We start from the raw sequence: 22,703 nt of genomic DNA, 5'->3' as shown, positions 1-22,703 counted from the left end.
TCCCACCTTCTATAAAAAAAATCTTCCCCAATGCTTCTTTTTTTTAATTTATTTTTTCTTTTTTTCCCAATGCTTCTTAATTCTAGGGTCTTCCCTCCTTTATTTCCCATTTATTGTTACATAGCTCACTTTGTGCATATTTGCTCACACATTGTCCCCACATTAGATTGTAAAATCTTTGAGAGCAGGGGTTGCCTTTTGCCTCTTTTTGTATTCCCCAGGACTTAGCAAGTGCTTGCACACAGTAGACACTTAAATGTTTATCAATTCACAATAAAATAGCTCCCTTGAGGTTGTGTTCCTGTTCATTTTTTTAGACCTAAGTAGCACCATTTCCCTCCTCCCCCAAATTCCCCCAAAGTAAGGCAGTCTGAACCCAGGAATTCCAAGAAAAGCAGTTAGATTTCTTTAGTCTTTGTATGACCCCTCCACTTACAAATGGGTAGAGGAGAGTAGAAAATGCTACATCATTCCCAACTGATAAATTCAACTCATACCACCTAGTGGTACTGATTAAGGGAAGATGCATATTCCCATGACCCTAAGACTCAGGTCCTCCCATTTTGGGACATAGTATGATGTTAGGATCTAAGACTTTTCTGTCTGAGGTCTTGTGTTTGTTCTCTTATTGTGTCTTTATAGAGGGAGTGGATTCAAGGGCAAATCTTGGCCAGGAAAGCCAGGAAAACCATTCTACTCAGACATCTCTCTAATGTCGAGACCTTCTGTTACCATTTCCAGTGGCCAGGCACAATTTCAGTCTCTAAATATTTGACTTTGTCTGGGACACCTTTCTTTTACTGTCTTGTGTTTAATTACTTCTTCATGCCTCTCTTTATACCCATTAGAAGCCAAAGACTCACTGCAGTGGGCAAGGAATAGATAGAACAAGTTGAGTGCTTCACATATATTAGGTGTTCTGGGACTGAATGCAGGAATTTTGTATTATTAGAGCCTCTAAAATGTGGAAAATGCAGGGGTTAGAAGATATGATTTCTAAAGTCCCGTTTGGCTTTCAAGCCTACAAATCATTATGAATTCATTATGGGGTATATAAGATGTTCCTACAAACATATTTACTACTGGATGAAGAGCCCAATCCCTTTTGCTCTTTCCACAACTACTTTTTGTTGAATTGTGAGGCAGCCAGTGATGGCTTTAATTGGTTCTTACATATTCCCTGACTGGATAGATGGCACAGAACAAGCTCAAATAGCTAACATTGGGGATGGAAGCTTCTCTTCTTCCTTCTCTCTTTTTCTCTAATGATTTCACACACAAAGAAAGCCTTGATCAGTAACAGCAAGAGTAAATCAACCATGAATATCACAGTATCCTTGCACAGTTACTGAATTTTTTCCCTTTCTATACCTTATACATTCAATAAACAGTTAAACAAGAGCTAGAGAAGATAAAAAAAATTTGAATCAAATATGGTTTGTTGATGGTTGCATGGAGTTTGCTTTCTAGTAGGGAAATATTACAACCATACAAATAACTGTAATATACAATATTATGTAAGTTCTTCAAAGAGTGATAAAACAAAATTCTATATGAGTTCCGAGGGGGGGAAATAACAACTTAAGTTCTATCACCTCTAGGAAGAGATGATCCTGAGAAACTACTGATTTCCAGTTTGTCCTCCATTCCCTCTGAAATTGCTTTGATTTTATATGTTTGTGATTTTGACTCTGGGTAAAAAGTCAGTTCATTAGGGCAGTGACTTTTCATTTTTGCCTTTGTACCAAAAGCACCTAACAGTGTCTGGTATAGTAAATATGTGTGTGGAAGCTAGTCTTTGATCAATTGACTACTGCTCCTCTTCCCTACCCCCCCCCCCCCCCCCAGCTCAGTGGATGCAGTCATAAAACAAAAAAGGACCAATTACAGGTAAGGGAGGTATTAATATTTTAAACTCTATGTCTATGTTGTTGTTTGTCCTTCATCTTTTTGAAGAGGACCAGTGACATCATGGGATGATGTCTTGACTCATATGTGAACTGGACTTAAGTGAGGCAGAGTCAAACAGTCATCAACCTCACTCCCTCTTCCTGAGTCACTGAAGTCTAGTGGCATGACAAAAATCAAGATAACTGGCAATGGTATGAGATGCAGTGGTTGATATTGGTCTTTTCCATGTCTGCCCAAGCTCTAAGCATTCTACAATGCTTCTTTCAACCAGCTTCATGGCTGTTGGAACAAATTATTCTCATCTGTCCTTTTCAATGGGGAAGTCTTCAGGTGATTGGGGTAGACATCCCCTAATTCACCAACAGGTTTGAAGCATTTCAGTTACTGTCTACCTGGTTTAGCCTGTCTGCCAAGACAGTTTTACTGGGGTGTGGCCACTCTACATGCTATAGCTTCTTGGAACCATGGGTGAGTCTTGAGTGCCAGGTGGCCACAAAATGTGGATGAATAGCTCAGAAAAGAAAGGGCTTGGCAATCCCTCACATCAGAGTGCTGGTCCTACATGAATACTTCATTCACCTTCATTGAGTATGAAGTTCTTTTTTTATGGAATTAAGGCAAAGTGATTGATTGGCCAGGAATAGGCTCTAATTAGATGACCTTTAGAAAAACAATGGGACATGTCCTTTAGTAACTGACACAGATAATAAGAAACAAGAATAGGCAGAAGAGAAGAAAGCAGCTTATGGATTCAAGAGAGTTCTCCTGGCCATAGAAGGTTGAGCTTCAGAGAGGAAAAAATTCAGGAAGCCAAGAGGGATTGCTAGCCAAAGATACTACACCCACCAGAGAGCAACATGAGAACATCTTCAGAAGAGAAAGAATATTGGGACCCTGAAATACTGGAGGCTGTTTGCCTTGACCATGTATACTTCCTGTCTATATTCTTCATTACTACTGAACTCTGTGTTTACTCTTTTCACAGACTAAGTGGGAAAGTGATCTTCTGGGGTAACAATATTTTGTAGCTCTATTTCTACTATGTTTAGTTAATATCTTTGCTTTAAGCTAATTGTATCTATTGGATGCCTAATGAAGTTAAGCTCACTTCATGAATGTTAGGACTATGAACACAGCCACCCCTCTAGGGCTACAACCTACAAACCTGTGAGTTCTCAGCTTGGTAGTCCAGAGAGGGAACCATTAATACTTGTTGAAAGGAGCAGAACTGAAATGAATTGCTGTTTGGACTCTATTTAATATCAAAGTACACAATGTGATGCATGAGGAATCAAAAATGTCACTTTAAAAAAAACTCAGCAGTTGGAAAAGACCAACTAAACATTGAGGAGGTCTTGGAAATCTGAGGCATCAAATTTCAAGACATTTCTAAGAGTAGCATGATTAGAATGATTACACTGAATAATTAGAGAAAGTCATACTGGTATTAGAGATAGGGATAAGAACTGCACTTGTGATTTCATTGACATAGGGAATTTCCATCACTGGAAATTCCCTCTACCAATGCAAATAGAGATATTATAGAGGCAAAATCAATAAAACTGGCCACTGACTGAATATCATTGAGGAAGTCTAGCCTAGCATCCAAATCAAAGAGAATTCCCTTTAGAAAGTTAAGGTCCTCCAGATGTTTCATCTTAATTGCATTAAACCCCAAGATATTTAGAATTTCCTACAGGAGATTCATAAACACTCAAAAGAGTCCTGCTTTACAGAGAAAAAAACAAAGGGATACAAAATGCCTATTGTCCTATGATAAAGAACTAATCCTTTAGTATATTTACTCCAGACCTATAGTGCAGGTAGACAATGACCTGGATATAGAATTGAATAGGATAGGAGGTAGAGAGTGGGCTAGATTACATTTGAAGATTTTTTTGTGTGTTTTCATTAACCCCATAGTTTTTCTGATATTTAAAAAACATATTTTGCTACATGGTGGCAAATTACAGGACTGATAACCATTAAAGAATCAAAATTGCTTGTAACCCAAAAGGTAATGGATACAGTTTGGGTGTAAATAGGAGACTGATGAATTATATACAAAAAATTGCTTAATAACTAACTTAAAAGAGATTAGATGACCAGAAAAAGACGTTGACTGGTCAATTAGTCAAAGGGGGAAATATCACTGACTGTACTTTTTGGATGACATATCTTGATGTATTTAGAATGCACTGTTATACTTAGAATGTTGAAATGCCTAGAGAAGGGTCCCAAATCTTGGGTAGACTCCTTGTGGAGGGCTTGTAGAAGGTCAGAGATAAAAGAATCACAGGGTTAGAAAACTTTCAAGGGCTGCAATTTGCCTTGTTCAAGGGTATCTTCAATATCCTTCATGATATCACTCATTAAAATTAGTTTTGCTAGGATTATCATTTTTACTTTTGTAGATGAGGAAACTGAGAGGCTTATGGAAGTCTAGTGGTGGATCAAGGTCTCCTATTGACAAATAGCAATTTTGTTTGCATAGCATTTAATTCATACTTCTCTTATCCCAATTGGTTCATTCTGCCAGGACTGGAAGATTTTTTTTCCAGGGTCAGAATTCTTATTCATTTTTCTATAGGATCATTTAGATGTTGAAATGACATGAATTTTAGAAGTTATCTATTGTAACTTCCTCATTTTCCAGATGAAGAAACAGAGGTCCAGGAAGGCCCAAGGCTACAAGTAGAGTCAGGAGTGGGGTTGAATTCAGATTCAAAAGCTAGCATTTCCCCCCTACTGTCCTAGCAGTGAGATGAGTGAACTTGAAGTTGAAGAATGTGAGTGTGAATCCTGACTTAATTCTTGTGCACCTTGGCTAAGTCACTTAGCCTCTCTGAGTCTCAGATTCCCCATCCATAAAATGTGTGAACTGAATAAACTCTAGCATTCCTTCCAATGATAAATCTCGGCATTTAATACAAATATTTTCCACATAAACAGTGCTTTACAGTTTTAAAGTTTGTGTGTGGGGGGGAAATGAGGAATATTTGCAGTGGCAACAAGTTTAGCGAGATGGCTAGCAAACAAAGAGAATTCTTAAAATTCTTTGAATATTTGCCTTTTCTCTTTCCTAGTGCCAAAATGTCTCCACCTGTTGTTCGCTTCCTTTCTCCTCCACCAAAACCACAAACCCATCAAACCAAACCAAAACACCAGATGGATCAAGAGGTTGGGAAATCAATTGAGGAGTCAATAACACTAATTCAACTTGTAATTTTTTTCTTCCGGTTTATAAATATTAAGGGGGGAAAATGTAAAATTCAGTGCCCCCCAAATCTGTCTGCTCCCACTTCTTGTCTTCCTTCAAAGTAAAGGCGGTAGAAAGCGGGGTGCATTCGTTGGCGACTGCGGGGCTGGCACGCCGGCCGGTGGAGGGGGCGAAGCCGGGGGCAGCGGGGCCTTGTGACCGTGTGGCCGGCCCCGGAGCCGCTCCGGGAGCAGCGGGGCAGATCAGCTCCGGGCTTGCCCCTGCGGCCGGCCCGGAGCCGGTGGTTCAAACCAAGACGCCCGGGCGGGGAGCCAGGCCCAGCGCGGGCCCCAGCGGCGGGCAGGATTCCAAGCCGGTGGCGCAGGGTGAAGGGCGAGGCGGAGCCCCGGGCCCGGCAGCCGGGGCCCCGGAGGCCCGGGGCCAGCGCGGGAGTCTGAACAGGAGCCGCTGGCTTCCTTCTCCGGCTGGGCGGGAGGGCGGCCTGGGCCCAGGTGAGCCGGGGGGAGGAGTCCGAGGCCCGGGCACTCGGCCGGCCGAGGGCAGCGCGGCACCAGCCCGCCACACCCGGAAATGCAGCTCCGGCGGGCGGGGCTGGGGGGAGGGCAGCCTGCCGCGGAAGGGGATCAGCCCGGGTCTCGGGGCGAGCGACAGGAGGCGCAGCCAATAGTCGGCGCGCGTCGGCTTCCCGACGCCGGAAGTCCCTCCCTCCCGACGGGTGGCGGCGGCGTCGGCGGAGTGGGCGGGAACGGTGGGGGGGGTGGTGACAGGGAGAGAGAGAGAGAAAGAGCGAGACAGCGAGGGAGAGAAAGGGGGGCCGAGAGAGTGTATGTGTGCGTGCGTGCGCACGCGTGTGTGCATGTGTGTGTGTGTCGCGGGGGGGCGGGGGTTGGCGGTGCGGGCGCCCGCAGGATGAGGGCGGCCATTGCTGTGGCTCCACCGCGGGGAGGAAGACTCTGAGGCCGCGAGCTGCGCGCGCGCGGGGGGGAGGGGGGAGGCGCCGGAGCCCGAGCCCGAGCCCGAGCCGGGGCTCATGGCCAGAACCACGAGCCAGATCGTGAGTACCGGGGGCGGGGAGGGCCCGGATGAGGGGCTCGAGTGGGCGGGAGACCCGGCCCGCTCCCCCGGGGGGGTGGGGGGCCCCTTCTGCCCCCTGTGCGGCTTCCCGGGGCAGGGCCCTAGCGGGCGGCCGGGCCGGGGCCGGGGGGCCTGACAGGTGAGGGCGGGCGGGGAGCCCGGCGCCCGCCTCGTGCGGCTGTGTGCGGGCGTGTGTTGGGGTGTCGGAGGGGCGGCCCCCGACCCCCGTGATACACCCCCCGGCTGTGGGGGCCGGATCCGGCTGGGCATCTGTCAGCAGGCTGTGCCACACTCGGCCCTGCGGCTCCATGTGTGGGCCGATGCCCCCGAGCCCGGGGCGGCCGCCGTGGGGGACCCTGTGGCTCGGGCCAGGGGCAGGTGGGCGCCCCTTGACAGACACCCGGAGAGAAGCCTCCCCGGGCTGGACAGCGCGCGTGAGCGAGCGGGCTGCGAATACTAGTACTCCTGTGGACTCGAGGGACTGCCCTGGGAAGGGGCTGACATCCGAGGAAAACAGGCCTTCCCAGCGGCAGACCCGGGCGGCCCGATCGGTTTGACAGATGCCAGGAGTGATGGGGGAGACAGGTTGAGCGCTTTAGATACCGCTCCAAATAGAATTGATTTGGATTGTCAGGTGCTTTGGAAGTGTAGTTATTTGCTTCTTTCTGAAATTGCAAATTCTCCACTTTGGCGGAAAGTCCTCTGATCATTTTTCACCTTGAATTATTTTCCCCGCATTTTTTTTTCCTCGTGGCTTCTAAAGCTGTGCAGAGGTTAAGTAGCCTGCGGTTTCTTTTTTATTTTTGAGAGGGGGAAAGTTTACAAACTTGATGCTGATCTTCAGTTTCTGATTAGGATAGAGGTTGGGAAGTTCTTTCCATAGCGTCTCCCATTACAACAGAAGATTGAAATACTCTTTCCATCTTGTTGACTGGTCCCCCTGGGGATGCTGATGGGTATTGTGGGAAACCATGTGTAGTGACTCAGTTGAGTTTTGGCAGGGGGACCAAAGTAACTTTAGAGAAGTCATGAGAAGGGAAAACGAGGTGACAGGTAAGAAGAAATACCAGCAATTTTTTTTTAAAGCGTAAGAAAATCTAACAATTTGGATTTTTCCCTGGCTCTCCTCAATTAAAAGTTAGTTCTCAATATTTGCATTTCCAATGTTTGATGCTTATTTTAAATTATCAGACTATATTCTTAGGTCTAAGGATTTAAGCTCAATTGGATGTTATTGTGAAATGGGTGATGTAATAATTTTTAGACAGGTTGCAAAATCTGTTTTGAGTTAATTCCTTCCCCCAATCCTGTGTAGTGTGTCAGAATATGAAAATCTCTTGAGTGTTTGAGGTGGATTTCCCCCCTAAGATTAAAAATTTTTGGAGATTTTTGATTTGTTTCTAGACTCCTAAAAGAATGAGGAAATTTGAGAAAAAGTGAAAGGAAAAAGAGATGAAGTTGGATATTCAGAATTTATATAGTGGTATGCTAGCAATAATATGTAGAAGTACAAAATTGACTTTTTAGTGAGCAGTTAATCAGAAAAGGAGTAGATGATAGCAGTATGCACACTGAACTTTCACACAGTGTGATACTCCAGCAACTGGGAAAAGGGAATATTGTTTGTATAGGGGAAAATGAATTCCTTCTCACAGTGTTCCTAATTCTATGAGATGTAATCTGATATTCTGATATTGCAGAAATAGGAATCAAAAAATCTTAAGCAAATTATAAAATAGAGGGCAAAAGTCTCCATTGAGAGAGAAAAGGAAGTGAACATACTGGGAGTTAGTTAAATGTTTCCCTTTGTAAATTTTCCCAAACGCAAGTGGCAATATTGTAATCAGAATACATTGTTTTCAGAATAAACAGTGACAGTTTAGGGAAACAAGGTAGTGGAAGGAGCATTGATCTTTAATTCAGAAGACATAGGTTTGAGTTTCCTTCTATCCACTTGGTTTCTCTAGCTATAAGGAGTAATATTTGTGCTACTTCCCTCAAGGGGGTTCAGATAACTCATGAAATGTTTATTAATCAATGAAGAACATTACCTAAATTATTGATTAATTAAAATATGTCTGTCCACACAGAGCTTTCATTCTAGTAGGAAAAGACTGAAGACAGTTAAGCACTACATAAATGAACTTATATTTTATGTATAAAGTTTTATTATAAATTTTTTTTACAATTTTATTAAAATGCTCAGTTTCACTTGAAAGCAAATTTAAGGAAATTAAACATTTTTTCAGTGAATTAAAATCAAGAATTGCATTCAAAAGTGCTTTAAAAGGTTTTAAAAGCTCTATCAATGCAAGGTGGTATAATGTGGACAAATCTAGATGTCCTTTTGAGTATAAATGCAAAAAAAAAAACCAAGAGTGACCAAAGATAGGAAAAATAAAAGTAAAATTAGATATAGTGAATTTGGTGGATAGTAGTATATTTTTTGGTCTGCTTAATACTCAGTAGGGCAATTTACTTAAAGACTTGTTCAGTGCCAGTGATGTTAACTTTCAAGAGGATAGACTTGGTGGGGAAGGAATGAAATTTTAATAGGAGACCCAGCACATTTGTTTATTTGGGCAGATGGCTGAACTTTGTGACCTTAGAAGTCAGTTTCAGTCTTGTGCTTCTAGAAAACAGCTTATTGGAACCAAGGTTATTGTATGCATCTTATTTAAGAAATAATATCCTGAAAGGTGTGTGTGTGGGGGGGGAGGGGATATTTTGCTTCTCATTGAGGACAAAAAATATCCTTTGTGCTAAGATTTAAATTAGAGATGCTAGGAAGTGGTATTATTGTTATCATCAGAAACAGTTATATGGTTTTATTCCATTAAATTTATAAGGGTACTGTTGATTTGGAGGGAGATTTTTATAATAAGATATAGGCAGAAGTTCATCAATCTACTTACTCCTGTACTTAGCCTTTTTATCTTCTTCTGGGGCTCAAGGAAGGGATGGTGTCTTGTTCAGAATCGCACATTAAATTGGTGGCAGACTTGAACTAAACCCAGGATTCCAAATATTTATTACTAAGACTTTTTAGTTTTTCATGCTAAGTTATCAAGTAGATGAAATGGGAAAGAAGAATGGTGAGACTTAAGCAGCTGATGAGTCTTATGAGGATGAAGCCCAGAATGGAACCAGTGTGGCTAATGTGGGGGGAGTTTTGGAGGTCAAGTAGCAAGATGAATCCTCAAGAAGACTATACCAGGGAGGAAGGAGACCTGGGTGGAGTCTAGCCTTCTTTTGACTATTTTACCAGCTGTATAAACTTGGGTGAAATAGACCTTTTTGGAGTCTGAGTTTTCTGTATATGTAAAATGGGGATACTGTCTTTCTAAGATCTCTTTTTCCTTTTTGATAATTTATTTTGTGCTCCTTGGAACAGTTTGTGTTTTGGCTCTTGAAGAGCCTTTGTTATTGTCTTGTATTGTAAGTTATATGTATGACCCTAAGAGTTGTTCTATATGGGATCTATGTAGTGTAAGAATTCTGTGGATGAAGAGGGACTAGAAAGAGAGAGAGGAAGAAGCGACTTCATTAATTCTTTGACCTGTGTTCTTCCTCTTATAAGTAGGAGAACCACTGTCCTGGGATGTATTGGCTTTTCGGTTTTCCTAGGAATAGAACTGAGAGAAGAAAAAGATACTGAGTATTTCTCTCAGTCATTCTATTATAAGGGGGGAATAGTATAGAATATAGTAGAGAGAAGTTTTGAGAAATTTAGATAAGTCTAATTCAAATGAATCATTTTTCCCTCAGCCTCTTTTAAGCTTTGTGTTTATTATTACTAATAACTTGTTTTTATGAAGCACTTTGAGATAGATGAAACATATATATATATATATATATATATATATATATATATATATATATACTTATTTCTTTTACTCCTCACAGGATTCCTGTATCTTATTTTTAGATCATTTCCCAGTAAATCGTCCTGTTTTATGCCTACTAGAGAGTCATCCCTTACATAGATAATTTAAGTATTAACTTTATTTACAGATAATGAAACTAGGGTTAAAGAGGGAGGGGAAAATGACTTGTTCAAGGCTAATCAACTAGTGAGGATTTGAACTCAGGTTCTCTCTATCACAAATCTGATGCTTTAATCTTCTATACTAAGCAATTGTGCCTACTTAATGGATTGATTTTTTTCCTCATTTCCTAATATTCAGGAAGAAGCTGTATCTTTAGGACAAACCAACTCCAACCACACATGTTCTATTTTATCTCTATGATGGGTCAAAATATTCCTTGAACTGTAACACTTACCAAGGAAATGTTTTCCTTAGCAGGTGTAAGGGTTCAAACAAATATGATTTGTTTCTCTGATAACAGGTGGTGACCTCAATGCTTATAACTGTTGTTTTGAAGGTATGTTCAAAGGGCAATTAACTTTGAGGAAGTAGCTAGTGTGCTGTGTGTGATTTTGGGACATTTACTATGTCATCAAGAAAGGTATGTGTTTTTAGCTGTCTTGGATCCTTTCTTGTTCAGCATGACACTAAACTTTTTAAATCATATTTGAAAAATAATGATATAATTCTGATCAAGGAGTTATACATTATAAAGGATATAATAAAATTTTAGTTTTCTACTAAATTCTACCTTTTGCCATTCAAAGCCCCACCCTGAGGTGTGGAACTGTTTTGCCTTTTTTTTGTATACCCCTGGGTTTAGCACAATGCCTGGCACAGAGTAGGTGCTTAATAAATGTTGATGGTTGATAGCCTGTAGATGTTATAGGTTTTTCGAATTGGAAAGGGATCATAGAAGTCCATTTAGAGTTAATAAATGTTTATAAGGTGTTTTACATATGTTCATATTTGATCATCCCATTACCCCTATAAGGTAGGTAGTAGAAGTATTAATAGGTCCTATTTTATAGCTCAGGAAACATAATCTCAGGTTGCAGAGTACCATGTTTGTTTATTTGTTGGGTAGATGGCAGAGCTGGGATGTCAACCAGAGTCTCTTTAACTTTATTTAATGTTATTAGTGATAGTGTTATTATTGCCTCTAAGGCAGGAGTTCAAAACCTGGAATCCATGAGCTTGTTTTATTTGAAAAAAATTGCAATATTGTTTTCATTTAATTGATTTCCTTTGTAATCCTATTTTATTTTTTTTAAAAAAACATTCTAAGATTGGGTCCTTTGACTTGAGGAATCTTTGCTTTAAGGTTGTGACTTACTTGCCGCAAATTGCACTGCAAGAAAGTTGCAGAATAGGAATTTGTGCCTCAGCTAGTCTTGGGGAAAAGTCTGATTATAAAATCAAATAAATTATGTCATAACATTCTTTTTTTTAGATTTTTGTAAGGCAAATGGGTTTGAACCCAGGTACTCCTGACTCCAGGGCTGGTGCTTTATCCACTGCTCCACCTAGCCGCCCCTAAAATCAAATAAATTATGGAGAAAGTTCTATTTAGGTTTATTTATTCCCCATTTCTCCTCCCTCCAATCCAGTAAAAGATTTTTTTTTTTATTGTTTACTTTTCTTATGCTTGCCACTATTATTGCTCTTGTGGTTGTTTTCTGAAATTAGGTCAATCCAGTGATGTTTCATTATGATGGTGTGGAGTTTTCAAAAGCTATCATGAGTTCTAGAAAGTTCTACTAGACTGGAAAAGCTTCAAGTATAGATCCAGTAATAGATAGTCTGTTGTTGTTGTTGTCTTAGGACTAATTTTGCTAACTGGAGAACATTATCACCAGAAGGTTGATGACTGTATAATGAATTTATTCTAACTCATGCAGACAGTCTAGTAAAGTATAGAGGATTTGCTATCTGTATCCCCAGTGAAATTGTAAATCCTTGGACTTCAAAATTATAAGTAGTTTTCCTCTTAACCTTAAACTTTTAAGATATTATATATCATTTTATATATTATATATATACACACATATATAAAATTTTATGGAAAACTTTTATATAGAAGGACTTCTTTTATAGATATCAAGTCCTTTATTCAAAAAATAGAATCTAGGAATGATAATCTTGCTTTAAATATAGAGAGGGGGAAAAAAGTATTGTAAGTACTGTTTATGAAGTAAATCATTATCAATCTCAGTGAAAATTGATTCAGATGGAAATTTTTAGCCTGCTTGAAATATTCATTCAATACTTCAGCATGTAATGGAAACCCAGAATTAATTTTTAAATTCATTTCTTCATTTCCAGGACTGAATTTAATGTGATCTTCGTGAGGAAGGGAGATTAAGGATACCTCTAAAACAGAAGATTCTTAAAGCTAGGTGGCTTAGTGAATAGATTACTAGATCAGGAGTTAAATTCAAATCTGTCCTTAACCTTTTAGTTAGCTGTGTCCTTGGGCAAGTTAATTAACTTTTTTTTTTAACTTTTGCTTGCCTTAGTTTCACTAACTAATTTAACTGATTTTTTTCCCCACACTGTAAAGTGTGATTATAAAAACCCATAATAATAAACTAGGGTTATTCACATATGATAAATATTTCCTTTCATTCCTTTCCACTGATAGTTTTTTGTTGTCAACAATCTGTGGATTATTGGTATTGGAGGTTATAGTGTTGATTTAAAGCTGGAAAGGAAATTAGAGGTCCCCTTGTTGAACCTTCACATTTTACAGATAAGGGAACTGAGACTAAAAGAGAGATGACTTGCCCAAGGGAATGTAGGGGGTAAAACAGCAGAACTAGGATTCATTGCTTAGATCATTTTTCTCTTCCCCCATTGGAAAAAAAGAAAAACAAGACCCTTTTAACAAATATGCATCATTAAGCAAAACAGTTTCCCATGTTGGTCATTTCACCTGTTTTAATATGTTAAGTAGACTTTTATAGTAGCCTCCATTTTTTTCTCTACTTACATCTTGGTTATTTGGGTTAGTGCATGTATAGTTAAATAGGGCAGTGGTTAGTGTTGAACTTGGATCAGAAACACCTGAGTTTGAATCTTCCTCAGACCCTTATGACTATTTGGCATTTACCTAGTCACTTAACCTCTCTCTCTGTCCTTTGTAAAATGGGAAGAGTACCTGCCTCCCAGGATTATTGTTAGGATGGATTAGGTAGGCTGTACATAACTGTAAACTTCAAAGTGCTCTATAAATACTAACAAATTAATTCTCTTTATCGCTTGCTTTCAAAACTTTCCTGGTTGCTGAAGCATCAAGATTCTTTTTGATTTGACTGTCAGGTTCCTGCTTTTAGGTTGAATTTCTATTCATTACAGCAACCTTTTCCCCTAAGTGTATTGTTCCTCACTACCTCAGGGTCACATTCCCCCCCCCCCCTTTTTTTTTTTACTGTCTTAAGCTTCCTGCCTTCTCATATCTTCTAAAAGCCCTTATTCTTTTTCTAAAAAAGTTTCTTCCTAATGGGAATGACGATGTTAACTATATGGAGCATTGAGCAGCTTTAGATAATTAAGAGTATGATGTTAACTATATGGAGCATTGAGCAGCTTTGGATAATTAAGAGTAATGTTCATTGGCTCATTAAGAGTACTTGATCTTCTATTTAATTCTTGTTACAACTCATTGTTTAGCTGCAGTTTGTACACACACACGTAGATTAACTCAGTATGTTGACCCTCTAACTGATGTTACTCATATAATTTGGACATGATAAATTATTCCTCTACAGAGATAATATTTTAATATTGGAAAAATAATAGCCATATAATACTATTATTAGTTGAACTTGATGATGTGCTTGGTATTTTTTTATACAGATGACGAAACTGAGACTAAAGACTAAAAGACTTGCCTAGGGTCCCAGAGCTAATAAGTGTAAATTCTTTTGGATTAGGTTTTTAAGACCTGAAGAAAATACATTTTTATCAGGTTCCCTGCTACCTGACAGTGCTTGTTATCTTAAAATCCAAATCCCATTCGTAAGATACTACCTTCTTAGTCTCTTTTTTCATCCCAAATAATTTTTCTTCTGAATCACTTGACTTCAGAAGGTAGCAGTAAGTAAAACAAAATCAGTTTCTCTACATTCTTCAGCTTCTTGTTCAAGACAGGAATGAAGAAAAAAATAATTTTTTTTTTAGGTTTTTGCAAGGCAAATGGAGTTAAGTGGCTTGCCCAAGGTCACACAAGCTAGGTAATTATTAAGTGTCTGAGACCGGATTTGAACCCAGGTACTCCTGACTCCAGGGCTGGTGCTTTATCCACTGTGCTACCTAGCTGCCCCAAAAATAAATGTCTTAAGCACTTCCTGTATATAAAGCATTGCACTAAGCATTAGAACTGTAAATAGAAAAGGAAGACAGTCCTTGCTCTAAAGAGATTCACATTTTGTTGGGGAAGAGCACATATGGAAAGTTTTAGCTGCAAATCAATTTTCATTGTCCTTAGGGTGCTAATGGCAAAACAGATGGTAATGCTCTAATGTCATTTCTATTGATAAAATTATATCAGTTTCTGATGTTGAATAATTTGACAGTCGACTTTGGAGGCAAAAACTTTCTTTTTTTTCAATCTTTAGTAGCTGTGGCTGTAGTCCTTGTAGAACTTGCCACATTTCATCTCCACTAAGAATCTTCGAAGGATGATGGATGAGGTACTGGGTACTCAGTTGGAAGCATTGTTGTTCCCAATATGTGGGTTCAGGGTCCTAAATTCTCTATATCAGACTTCTTATTCTTTGGTAGTACTCTAGAGGTTTTTTTTTTTGGGGGGGGAATATCATTTGTGCCTGGTAAATAACCAGAATTGGATAATAGTCATTCATTTTGCTCAGGTATCTATTATGTGTTGGATATATGCCTCAAAAACAACAGTTGTGAGAATGGCAAGGAGATGCTTTGGTTCCCTTGATGAAAGAATCACGGATCACCACTGTTTTATGCTTCTTCCTTAGAATCTTAAAAGGATGATCCTTCCCATGGTAGCTTCTATGGTTCTAACTATGTTCCTTGTAAGACAAGCAGCTGCTTGCTCCTGAGAGCATACAGTTTTCTCTTTCCAGGAAGAGCTTCAAATTGAGTAGCTTTAGAAGGTAAACTAGGAGATTGCTTTACAAACAGTTTTCCAAGATTTTAGTAAAACATTTGGATAAAGTATCTTGTGATATGCTTATGAAAAAATGAGGGATGTAGATTAAGTGATATTGCATTTAGATGGATTTTAAAGTGAGCAAATGACGACTCAAAATATAGTTGTTAATGGTTCTTTGTTATCTTAACAGGAGGTTTCCAGGGGAGTGGTCCAGGGATCTGGGCTTGGTCTGTGCTGTTTTATTTTATTTTTTATTTCTATTTATTCCTTCATTCATCCATTTATTTATTTATATTTTAGGTTTTTGCAAGGCAAACAAGGTTAAGTGGCTTGCCTAAGGCCACACAGCTAGGTAATTATTAAGTGTCTGAGGTCGGATTTGAACCCAGGTACTCCTGATTCCAGGGCCGGTGCTTTATCCACTATACCACCTAGCTGCCCTGGTCTGTGCTGTTTAACATTTTTATTATTGATTTGGCTAAAGCATAGATAGCATATTTATCAAATTAATTGGGAGGTATGACAGAGGCAGGATCCAAAAAGATCTGGACCAGGTCAGAGTAGTGATTTGATTATAATAATTGGTTTGAATATACTGAATATCAAGTCTTAATTTTGGGTTTGGATATTCAAGTTTTACAAGGTGTATGAGGCATGGTCAGACAGCAATTTGGAAAATATCTGGAACTTTTTTGGACTAAAAGCTCAGTGTAATGTGACAACTAGAAAGTTCATGATATAGCTTCTAGCACTAAGGAAGTTCATCTGTACTTTGACCTGCTCAGACCATATCTGGACTAATGTGTTCAATTTTTGGATGCCACACTTTAAGAAGGACATTGTTGAACTGGTGAGTATTATGGAAGAGCCTTTATCAGAGATAACTTGCTATAAAATTTTTTTCACAGTTATGATTATTTTTTATATTTTTTTTAGTTTGTTTTTTTTTTTGCAAGGCTATGGAGTTAAGAGGCTTGCCCAAGGCCACACAGCTAGGTAATTAATTATTAAATGTCTGAGGCTGGATTTGAACCCAGGTACTCCTGACTCCAGGGCCGGTGCTTTGTTCACTGCGCCACCTAGCTGCCCCACACAGTTATGATTATTGACTATTTCCCTCCATCCTATTTTATCCCCTTTTCTTTACCTTGTCCATCTCAAAAGTATCTTACTTCTATCACTTTCTCCCAATCTGTCCTTTCTTCTATTACCCTCCCACCCCCCTTCTCTTATCTCCTTCCCCTCCTACTTTTCTGTAGGGTAAGATAGACTCCTATCCCTTTTTGAACTTATTCTAATGAGAGGTTTATGTGCTTCCCCCCACTTCTTATTTTTCCTTCTACTATTAAAAGCTCTTTTGTGCCTCTTTTTATATATTCTAATTTACCCCATTCTTCCTCTTCCCTCTCTTCTTTCAGTGCATTCCTCTTTCTCACACCTTAGATAATCATTTCACCATATTCAACTCACAACTGTGCCCTAGGTTTATTTTTCCTTATTCTAAGCTGCTTTAATGAGAAAGTTCTTAGGAGTTTACACGTATTCTCTTTTCTGGTAGGATTGTTTTGAATCCCTTAAGTTATCTCTTTGCTGTGAATGTTTTTTGCCTTCTTTTGAGTCTTGTATTTGAAAGTAAAGTTTTCTCTTCAGCTCTGGTCTTTTCATTAGGAATGTTTCAAAATCTTCTACTTTATTAAATGTCCATTTTTTTCTAACCTGAAGAATTGTACTTGGTTTTGCTGGTTATACTTGGTTATACTCTTAGCTCCTTTGCCTCCTAGTATATAATATTCCAGGCTGTCTGATTCTTTGAAGTAGAAGTTGCTAAATCTTATCCCAACTATGTTACTATCATATTATAATTGTATCTTCTGGCAGTTTTTAATATTTTCTCATTGACTTGGGAGCTCTGGAATTTGGCTAAAATATTCCTGGGAATTTTCATTTTGGATGATTGGTAGATTTATTCAGTTTCTCTTTTACTTGCTGGTCCTGGGAAATCAAGGCAGATTTCCTTGTTAATTTTTTGAAATAGGATATTTAGATGATTTGATCATGATTTTTAGCTAGTCCAATAATTCTTTTTTTTTTCTTTTTTGGCAGGGCAGTAATGTTAAATTAACTTGTCCAAGGTCACACAGCTAAGAGATTATTATGTTATGGGTTTTTTGTTTTGTTTTTGCAAGGCAATTGAGTCACACAGCTAGATAATTATTCATTGTCTGAGGCCACATTTGAACTCAGGTCCTCCTGACTCCCAGGGCCAGTGCTCTATCCACTGTGCCACCCAGTTGCCCCTAGTTCAGTAATTTTTAAAATTATCTCTTCAATCTCTTTTCGAGGTCTTTTGTTTTTCCAAAGAGATATTTCACATTTCCTTTAATTCTTTCTTTTGATATTTTTTTTCTTGTTAATGTCTCATGGAGTCATTTGCTTCCATTTGCCCAATTATAATTTTTAAGGAATTATATTTTTTAATTTACATTTTTATTTATTTACACATTACTAAATTAGTCTTGTTGTAAGAATAAATATATCCCCCCCTCCCTCTACAAAAATAAAAATCTCAATAGAAATAAAGCAAAAGAAAAAGAAAAAAGTGCTTCAGTCTGTGTTCAGCTCTGTCTCTGGGGTGGAATCACATTCTTTATCACAAGTCCATCAGAGAAGTTACTTCTATATTTTTCCACAGTTGCTGCTGATTGTAATTTCCTCCATCCATTCCTCCCCATTACCATTTATTATTTTCTCTCTCTTTTTTCACTCTGTCCCTTTTCAAAAGCATGCTATGGGACAGCTGAGTGGTGCAGTGGACAGAGCACTGGCCCTGGGGCTTAGGGGCCTCAAGACTACATCCTACCCCAGAGACCTAGCAACCACTCAGCCCCGTGGTCCTGGACAGGTCACCCAATCCCAACACCTTGCAAAAAGTTAAAAATAAAATAAATAAAATGTGTTATATCTAACTACCCTCTCCCGTGATCTACCCTTTCTTCTGTTACCTACATCCCCTCCTCTCCTCCCCTTTTTCCCCATCCCCTTTCTCTCCTTTTTCTTCTAGATTTCTATACTCTATTAAAGTATGTATTTCCTCTCTGAGCCTTTTTTTTTTTTTTAAGTTTTTGCAAGGCAATGGGGTTAAGTGGCTTGCCCAAGGCCACACAGCTAGGTAATTACTAAGTGTCTGAGACCGGATTTGAACCCAGGTACTCCTGACTCCAGGGCCGGTGCTCTATCCACTATGCCACCTGGATGCCCCTCTCTGAGCCATTTCTAATAAGAATGAAGTCTCCTTTGTTTCCCCTCACCTCCCCCCTTTCCCTTTCTCCCCAGGTACATTCCCTTTTCACCCTTTGACTCCATTTTTTATATTATTTATATATATTTATTTATATTATTTATATTATCTTCAAATTCAGCTTCCTCCTGTGCCTTGTCTATATATGCTCCTTTTTAACTGCTGTAATAAATGAGAAGTAGAAGTATTACTGGTATCTTCTTCCCATGCAGGAATACACACAATTCAGTATCATTAAATTTCTCATAATTTACTCTTCTTGTTCAATCTCTCTATGCTTCTCCTGAGTTCTGTTCTTGAACATCAAACTTTCTGTTCAGTTCTGGCCGTTTCAACAGGAACATTTGGAATTCCCCTATTTCATTCAATGTCCATCTTTTCCCAGGAAGATGTTCAGTTTTACTGGTTAGTTGATTCTCAGTTGTATTCCAAACTCTTTTTGCCTTCAATAGTATTATATTCCAAGCCCTACGCTCTCTTAATGTACATGCTGCTAAGTCCAGTGTAATCCTCACTGTAGTTCCACGATATTTGAATCGTTTCATTCTTGCTGCTTGTAATATTTTCTCTTTGACTTGGGTGTTCTGGAATTTGGCTATAATATTCCTGGGTTGTTTTTTTTTTTATCTCTTTCTAGAGGAGATTGGTGGATTCTCTCAATTTCTATTTTACCCTTATGCTTCTAGGATATCAGGGCAATTTTCCTGTAGAAATTTTTTAAAAATGTAGACAAGACTCCTTTCCTGACTATGACTTTCAGGTGGCCCAATAATTTTTAAATGGTTTTTTTCGGATCTGTTTTCCAGGTCATTTGTTTTATCAATGAGATATTTCATGTTTTCTTCTAGTTTTTCATTCTCTTGGTATTGTTTTGTTTCTTGATTCCTCACAAAGTCATCAGCTTCCTTTAGCTCCATTTGAAGGAGTTGTTTTCTTCAGAAAACTTTCTTATATACTTTTTCCAGCTGGCCAGTTCTGCTTTTTTAAGGTTTTCTTCTTATTAACTTTTTGAATTGCTTTTTCCGTTTGACCTAAACTGGGTTTTTAAACATGTTATTTTCTAAAGTATTTTTTGATATTTCCTTGATCAGGCTGCTGACTTGATTTTCTTGTTTTTCCGGCATCACTCTCATTTCTCTTCCCAATTTTTCCTCTACCTCCCTTACTTGATTTTCAAAATCTTTTATGAGTTCTTCCATAACCTGAGCTCCACTCCTATTTTTCTTGGAGGCTTTGGATACAGAAGCTTGGTTTTTGTCATCTTCTGAGTATTTTGATCCTCCATAAGACCAAAGTAATTGTCTATGGTCAGGTTCCTTTTTTTTCTGTTCCAGCCTTAACTTCCATGGGCTGAGTGCTTTGAGAGCAGCTGCTGGGAAGCTCCCTGCTAGGTCCCTCCACAGGCACAGGCCTGCTTCTGTTTCCTGGGATCTTGACTGCGCTAAGGGCCATGCTGACTCTGAACTTGCTCTAGCAGAGATTTCCCCTCTAGTCTTCCCAAGTTGTGCTTGGTGTTCCCTGGATTGGCAGGTCAGGCAACTGTTTCTATTGCCAGGAGCCAGCACTCCCAAGGACCCAGGCACCCCACAGGCTGTTTCTGGACTGCTGGATTTCCTTCGCGGCCCCCCCCCCCCATCCTAGTTGTGCTTCCATCCCCTCTAACCCCCTGGAACAGAGCCTTCCCAAGATCTTCTAGGTTACCTTGGGCTGGAGAATTGCCTCACTGGATCTTTCTGTGAGTTCTGCTCTCTTTAAAATTTAGAGTCATAATTTTAAGGTATTTGAAATATTTTGGAAAAGAGCTCCCGGGAAAGCCTGTTCTCATGCCACCATCTTGTCTCTTCCCCCTAGAAATTATATTCTTTAATGAGGTTTTGAACCTTTTTTTCCCTTTGGCTAGGGTTCTTTTCTTCAGTGAATTTTTGTACCTCTATCAATTTGACTAGTTCTGCTTTTTAAGGTGGTCTTCTTCAGTGCCTCTTTTATCATTTGGTTTCTTATGTTTGTTTTTTTTTTGAGGTGTTCTTCAGTATTTTTAAATGCCTCCTTTATCCTTTTTTCATGATTTTTCTTGCATCACTCTCATGTCTTTTCCTAATTTTCCCCTCTACCTTTCACTTAGGTTGAAAAAAACTTTTAGAGATCTTTCACGAATCCTTTTTTAGGACCTGAGACCAATTCTCATTTTTCTTTTAGGTTTTAGATAGTAACAGTTTTGATTTTGTTTTCTGTTGAGTTTGTTTTTTGATCTACCCTGTCACTATAAGACTATTCTATAGTCAGAATTTTTTTTTGCTCATTTTCCAAACAATTTCTTGACTTTTAACTTTTTGTCAAAGTTGATTTCTGCTCCCAGGGAGGAGGGGACACTTTGGGTTTTTTGGTATAGTTGTTTTTAGACCTAGATCTGGGGTTGTGTAAGTTTTCAGTTCTCCTGAGGTGTGTTTACTAATATTAGGGGGCAGCTAGGTGGCCCAGTGGATAGCGCACTGACCTTGAAGTCAGGAGGACAGGAGTTTGGATTGGCCTCAGACACTTGACACTTATTAACTATGTGACTTTGGATGGGTCACTTAACCCTGAATGCCCCATGTCCAGGGCCATCTCCAGTTATTTTGATTCATATCTGGCCACTGGACCCAGATGGTTTTGGATTAGAAAGGGAGGCTGGTGACTTAGCACAGCACTACTTAACTCCAATTCATGTACTTGTCTTGGTATCGCCTCCCTGATGTTATGGTCTTCTTCAAAAACAAAGGACAAAGGGGCAGCTAGGTGGTGCAGTGGATAAAGCACCGGCCTTGGAGTCAGGAGTACCTGGGTTCAAATCCGGTCTGAGACACTTAATAATTACCTAGCTGTGTGGCCTTGGGCAAGCCACTTTAACCCCATTTGCCTTGCAAAAGCCTAAAAAAAAAAACCCCCAACAAAAAAACCCCCAAAAAACAAAGGACAAGGGGCATCTAGGTGGTGCAGTGGATGGAGCACTGGCCCTGGTGTCAGGAGGACCTGAGTTCAAATCTGGCCTCAAATATTTAATAATTGCCTAGCTGTGTGACCTTGGGCTAGTCACTTGCCTAAAATAAATTAAAAAAATGAAGGACAAACATCATCATCATTAATATTAGGGAGAAGTGTATTTACTGTTTTCCTGGCCTGTGCTCTGTTGTGCATACAACCACCCAAACTCTTTTCTGCCCTGGAACTATGACCAGGGTGCCTACTACCCTGTAGCCATAAACTTTGGTGTTCTAATGTTTCTTTCTCCATCAGTGTATGAGCAATGCAACAGAATCTTGTACCCAGTACCAGCTCCGGGTACTGACCAGTTGTCTCCCCTCCACCTTGGCCTCTAACTGTTTTGTTTGCTTGGGCTTGATCTGTACATGCACCCTGTACTAGACTGAGCTGCACTCTCACTCCAGTGAAATGGATCTTTCCTGCTGACTGTCTTAAGTTCTCTAGGGCTGGAAAATTGTTTTACTCCATGCTTTTTTTTTTTAAGGTTTTTGCAAGGCAAATGGGGTTAAGTGGCTTGCTCAAGGCCACACAGCTAGGTAGTTATTAAGTGTCTGAGACCGGATTTGAACCCAGGTACTCTGACTCCAGGGCCGGTGCTTTATCCATTGCACCATCTAGCTGCCCTTTACTCCATGCTTTTGTAAGTTCTGTTGCTCCAGAAATTATTTTGAGGCATTATTTAAAGTTCTTTGAAGGGGAATTTGGGAATGCTCAGGTTAGTCCCTATATTTTCTTTGCCATTTTGATCTGAAAATTAAATTTTTTTTAGGTTTTTTGCAAGGCAAATGAGGTTAAGTGGCTTGCCCAAGGCCACACAGCTAGGTAGTTATTAAGTGTCTGAGACCGGATTTGAACCCAGGTACTCCTGACTCCAGGCCTGGTGCTTTATCCACTGTTCCACCTAGCCACTCCATCAAAATTCATTTTTTTCAAGGCTATATCAAAACCATTGTTGGGACCTGTAAGATCTGAACATCTTTACCAGACTAAAACATCAGTCAAGAAGCATATTTTGGTGATTTTTATTTCTGTAAAGTTTGAAGTCTTTTTCCTATTTTGGTAATTATGAATTCTGATTATTTTATATAGATATTGTAAAATTGTGAAAATTATATATAAATATATAAATTTATATATATATATAGTGAGAATTGTGAAAATTCTCAATTGGATATGGAG

General features: G+C 39.4%; 1 protein-coding gene across 2 annotated transcripts in view; it reads left to right on the top strand.

Annotated features, from left to right (window-relative positions):
• Positions 1 to 6,102: 6,102 nt before the first annotated feature.
• Positions 6,103 to 22,703, top strand: part of PDPK1 (3-phosphoinositide dependent protein kinase 1) — a 99,403-nt gene continuing 82,802 nt past the window's right edge. Inside the window, exon 1 of one of the 2 annotated variants that reach the window (XM_074196955.1) lies at positions 6,103 to 6,185. In XM_074196955.1, the coding sequence (XP_074053056.1) occupies positions 6,162 to 6,185 (24 nt within the window). In that variant the 5' untranslated portion in view covers positions 6,103 to 6,161. Of the gene's footprint in view, positions 6,186 to 10,098; positions 16,056 to 22,703 lie in introns of those variants that run through there. The other variant, XM_074196954.1, reaches the window with a different exon arrangement.

This window comes from Macrotis lagotis, chromosome 8 (genome assembly GCF_037893015.1).
Source record: "Macrotis lagotis isolate mMagLag1 chromosome 8, bilby.v1.9.chrom.fasta, whole genome shotgun sequence".
Classification (NCBI taxonomy): Eukaryota; Metazoa; Chordata; class Mammalia; order Peramelemorphia; family Peramelidae; genus Macrotis; species Macrotis lagotis.
The sequence above is the reverse complement of the archived record's forward strand: the minus strand, read 5'-3'. Positions and strand labels throughout refer to the sequence as shown.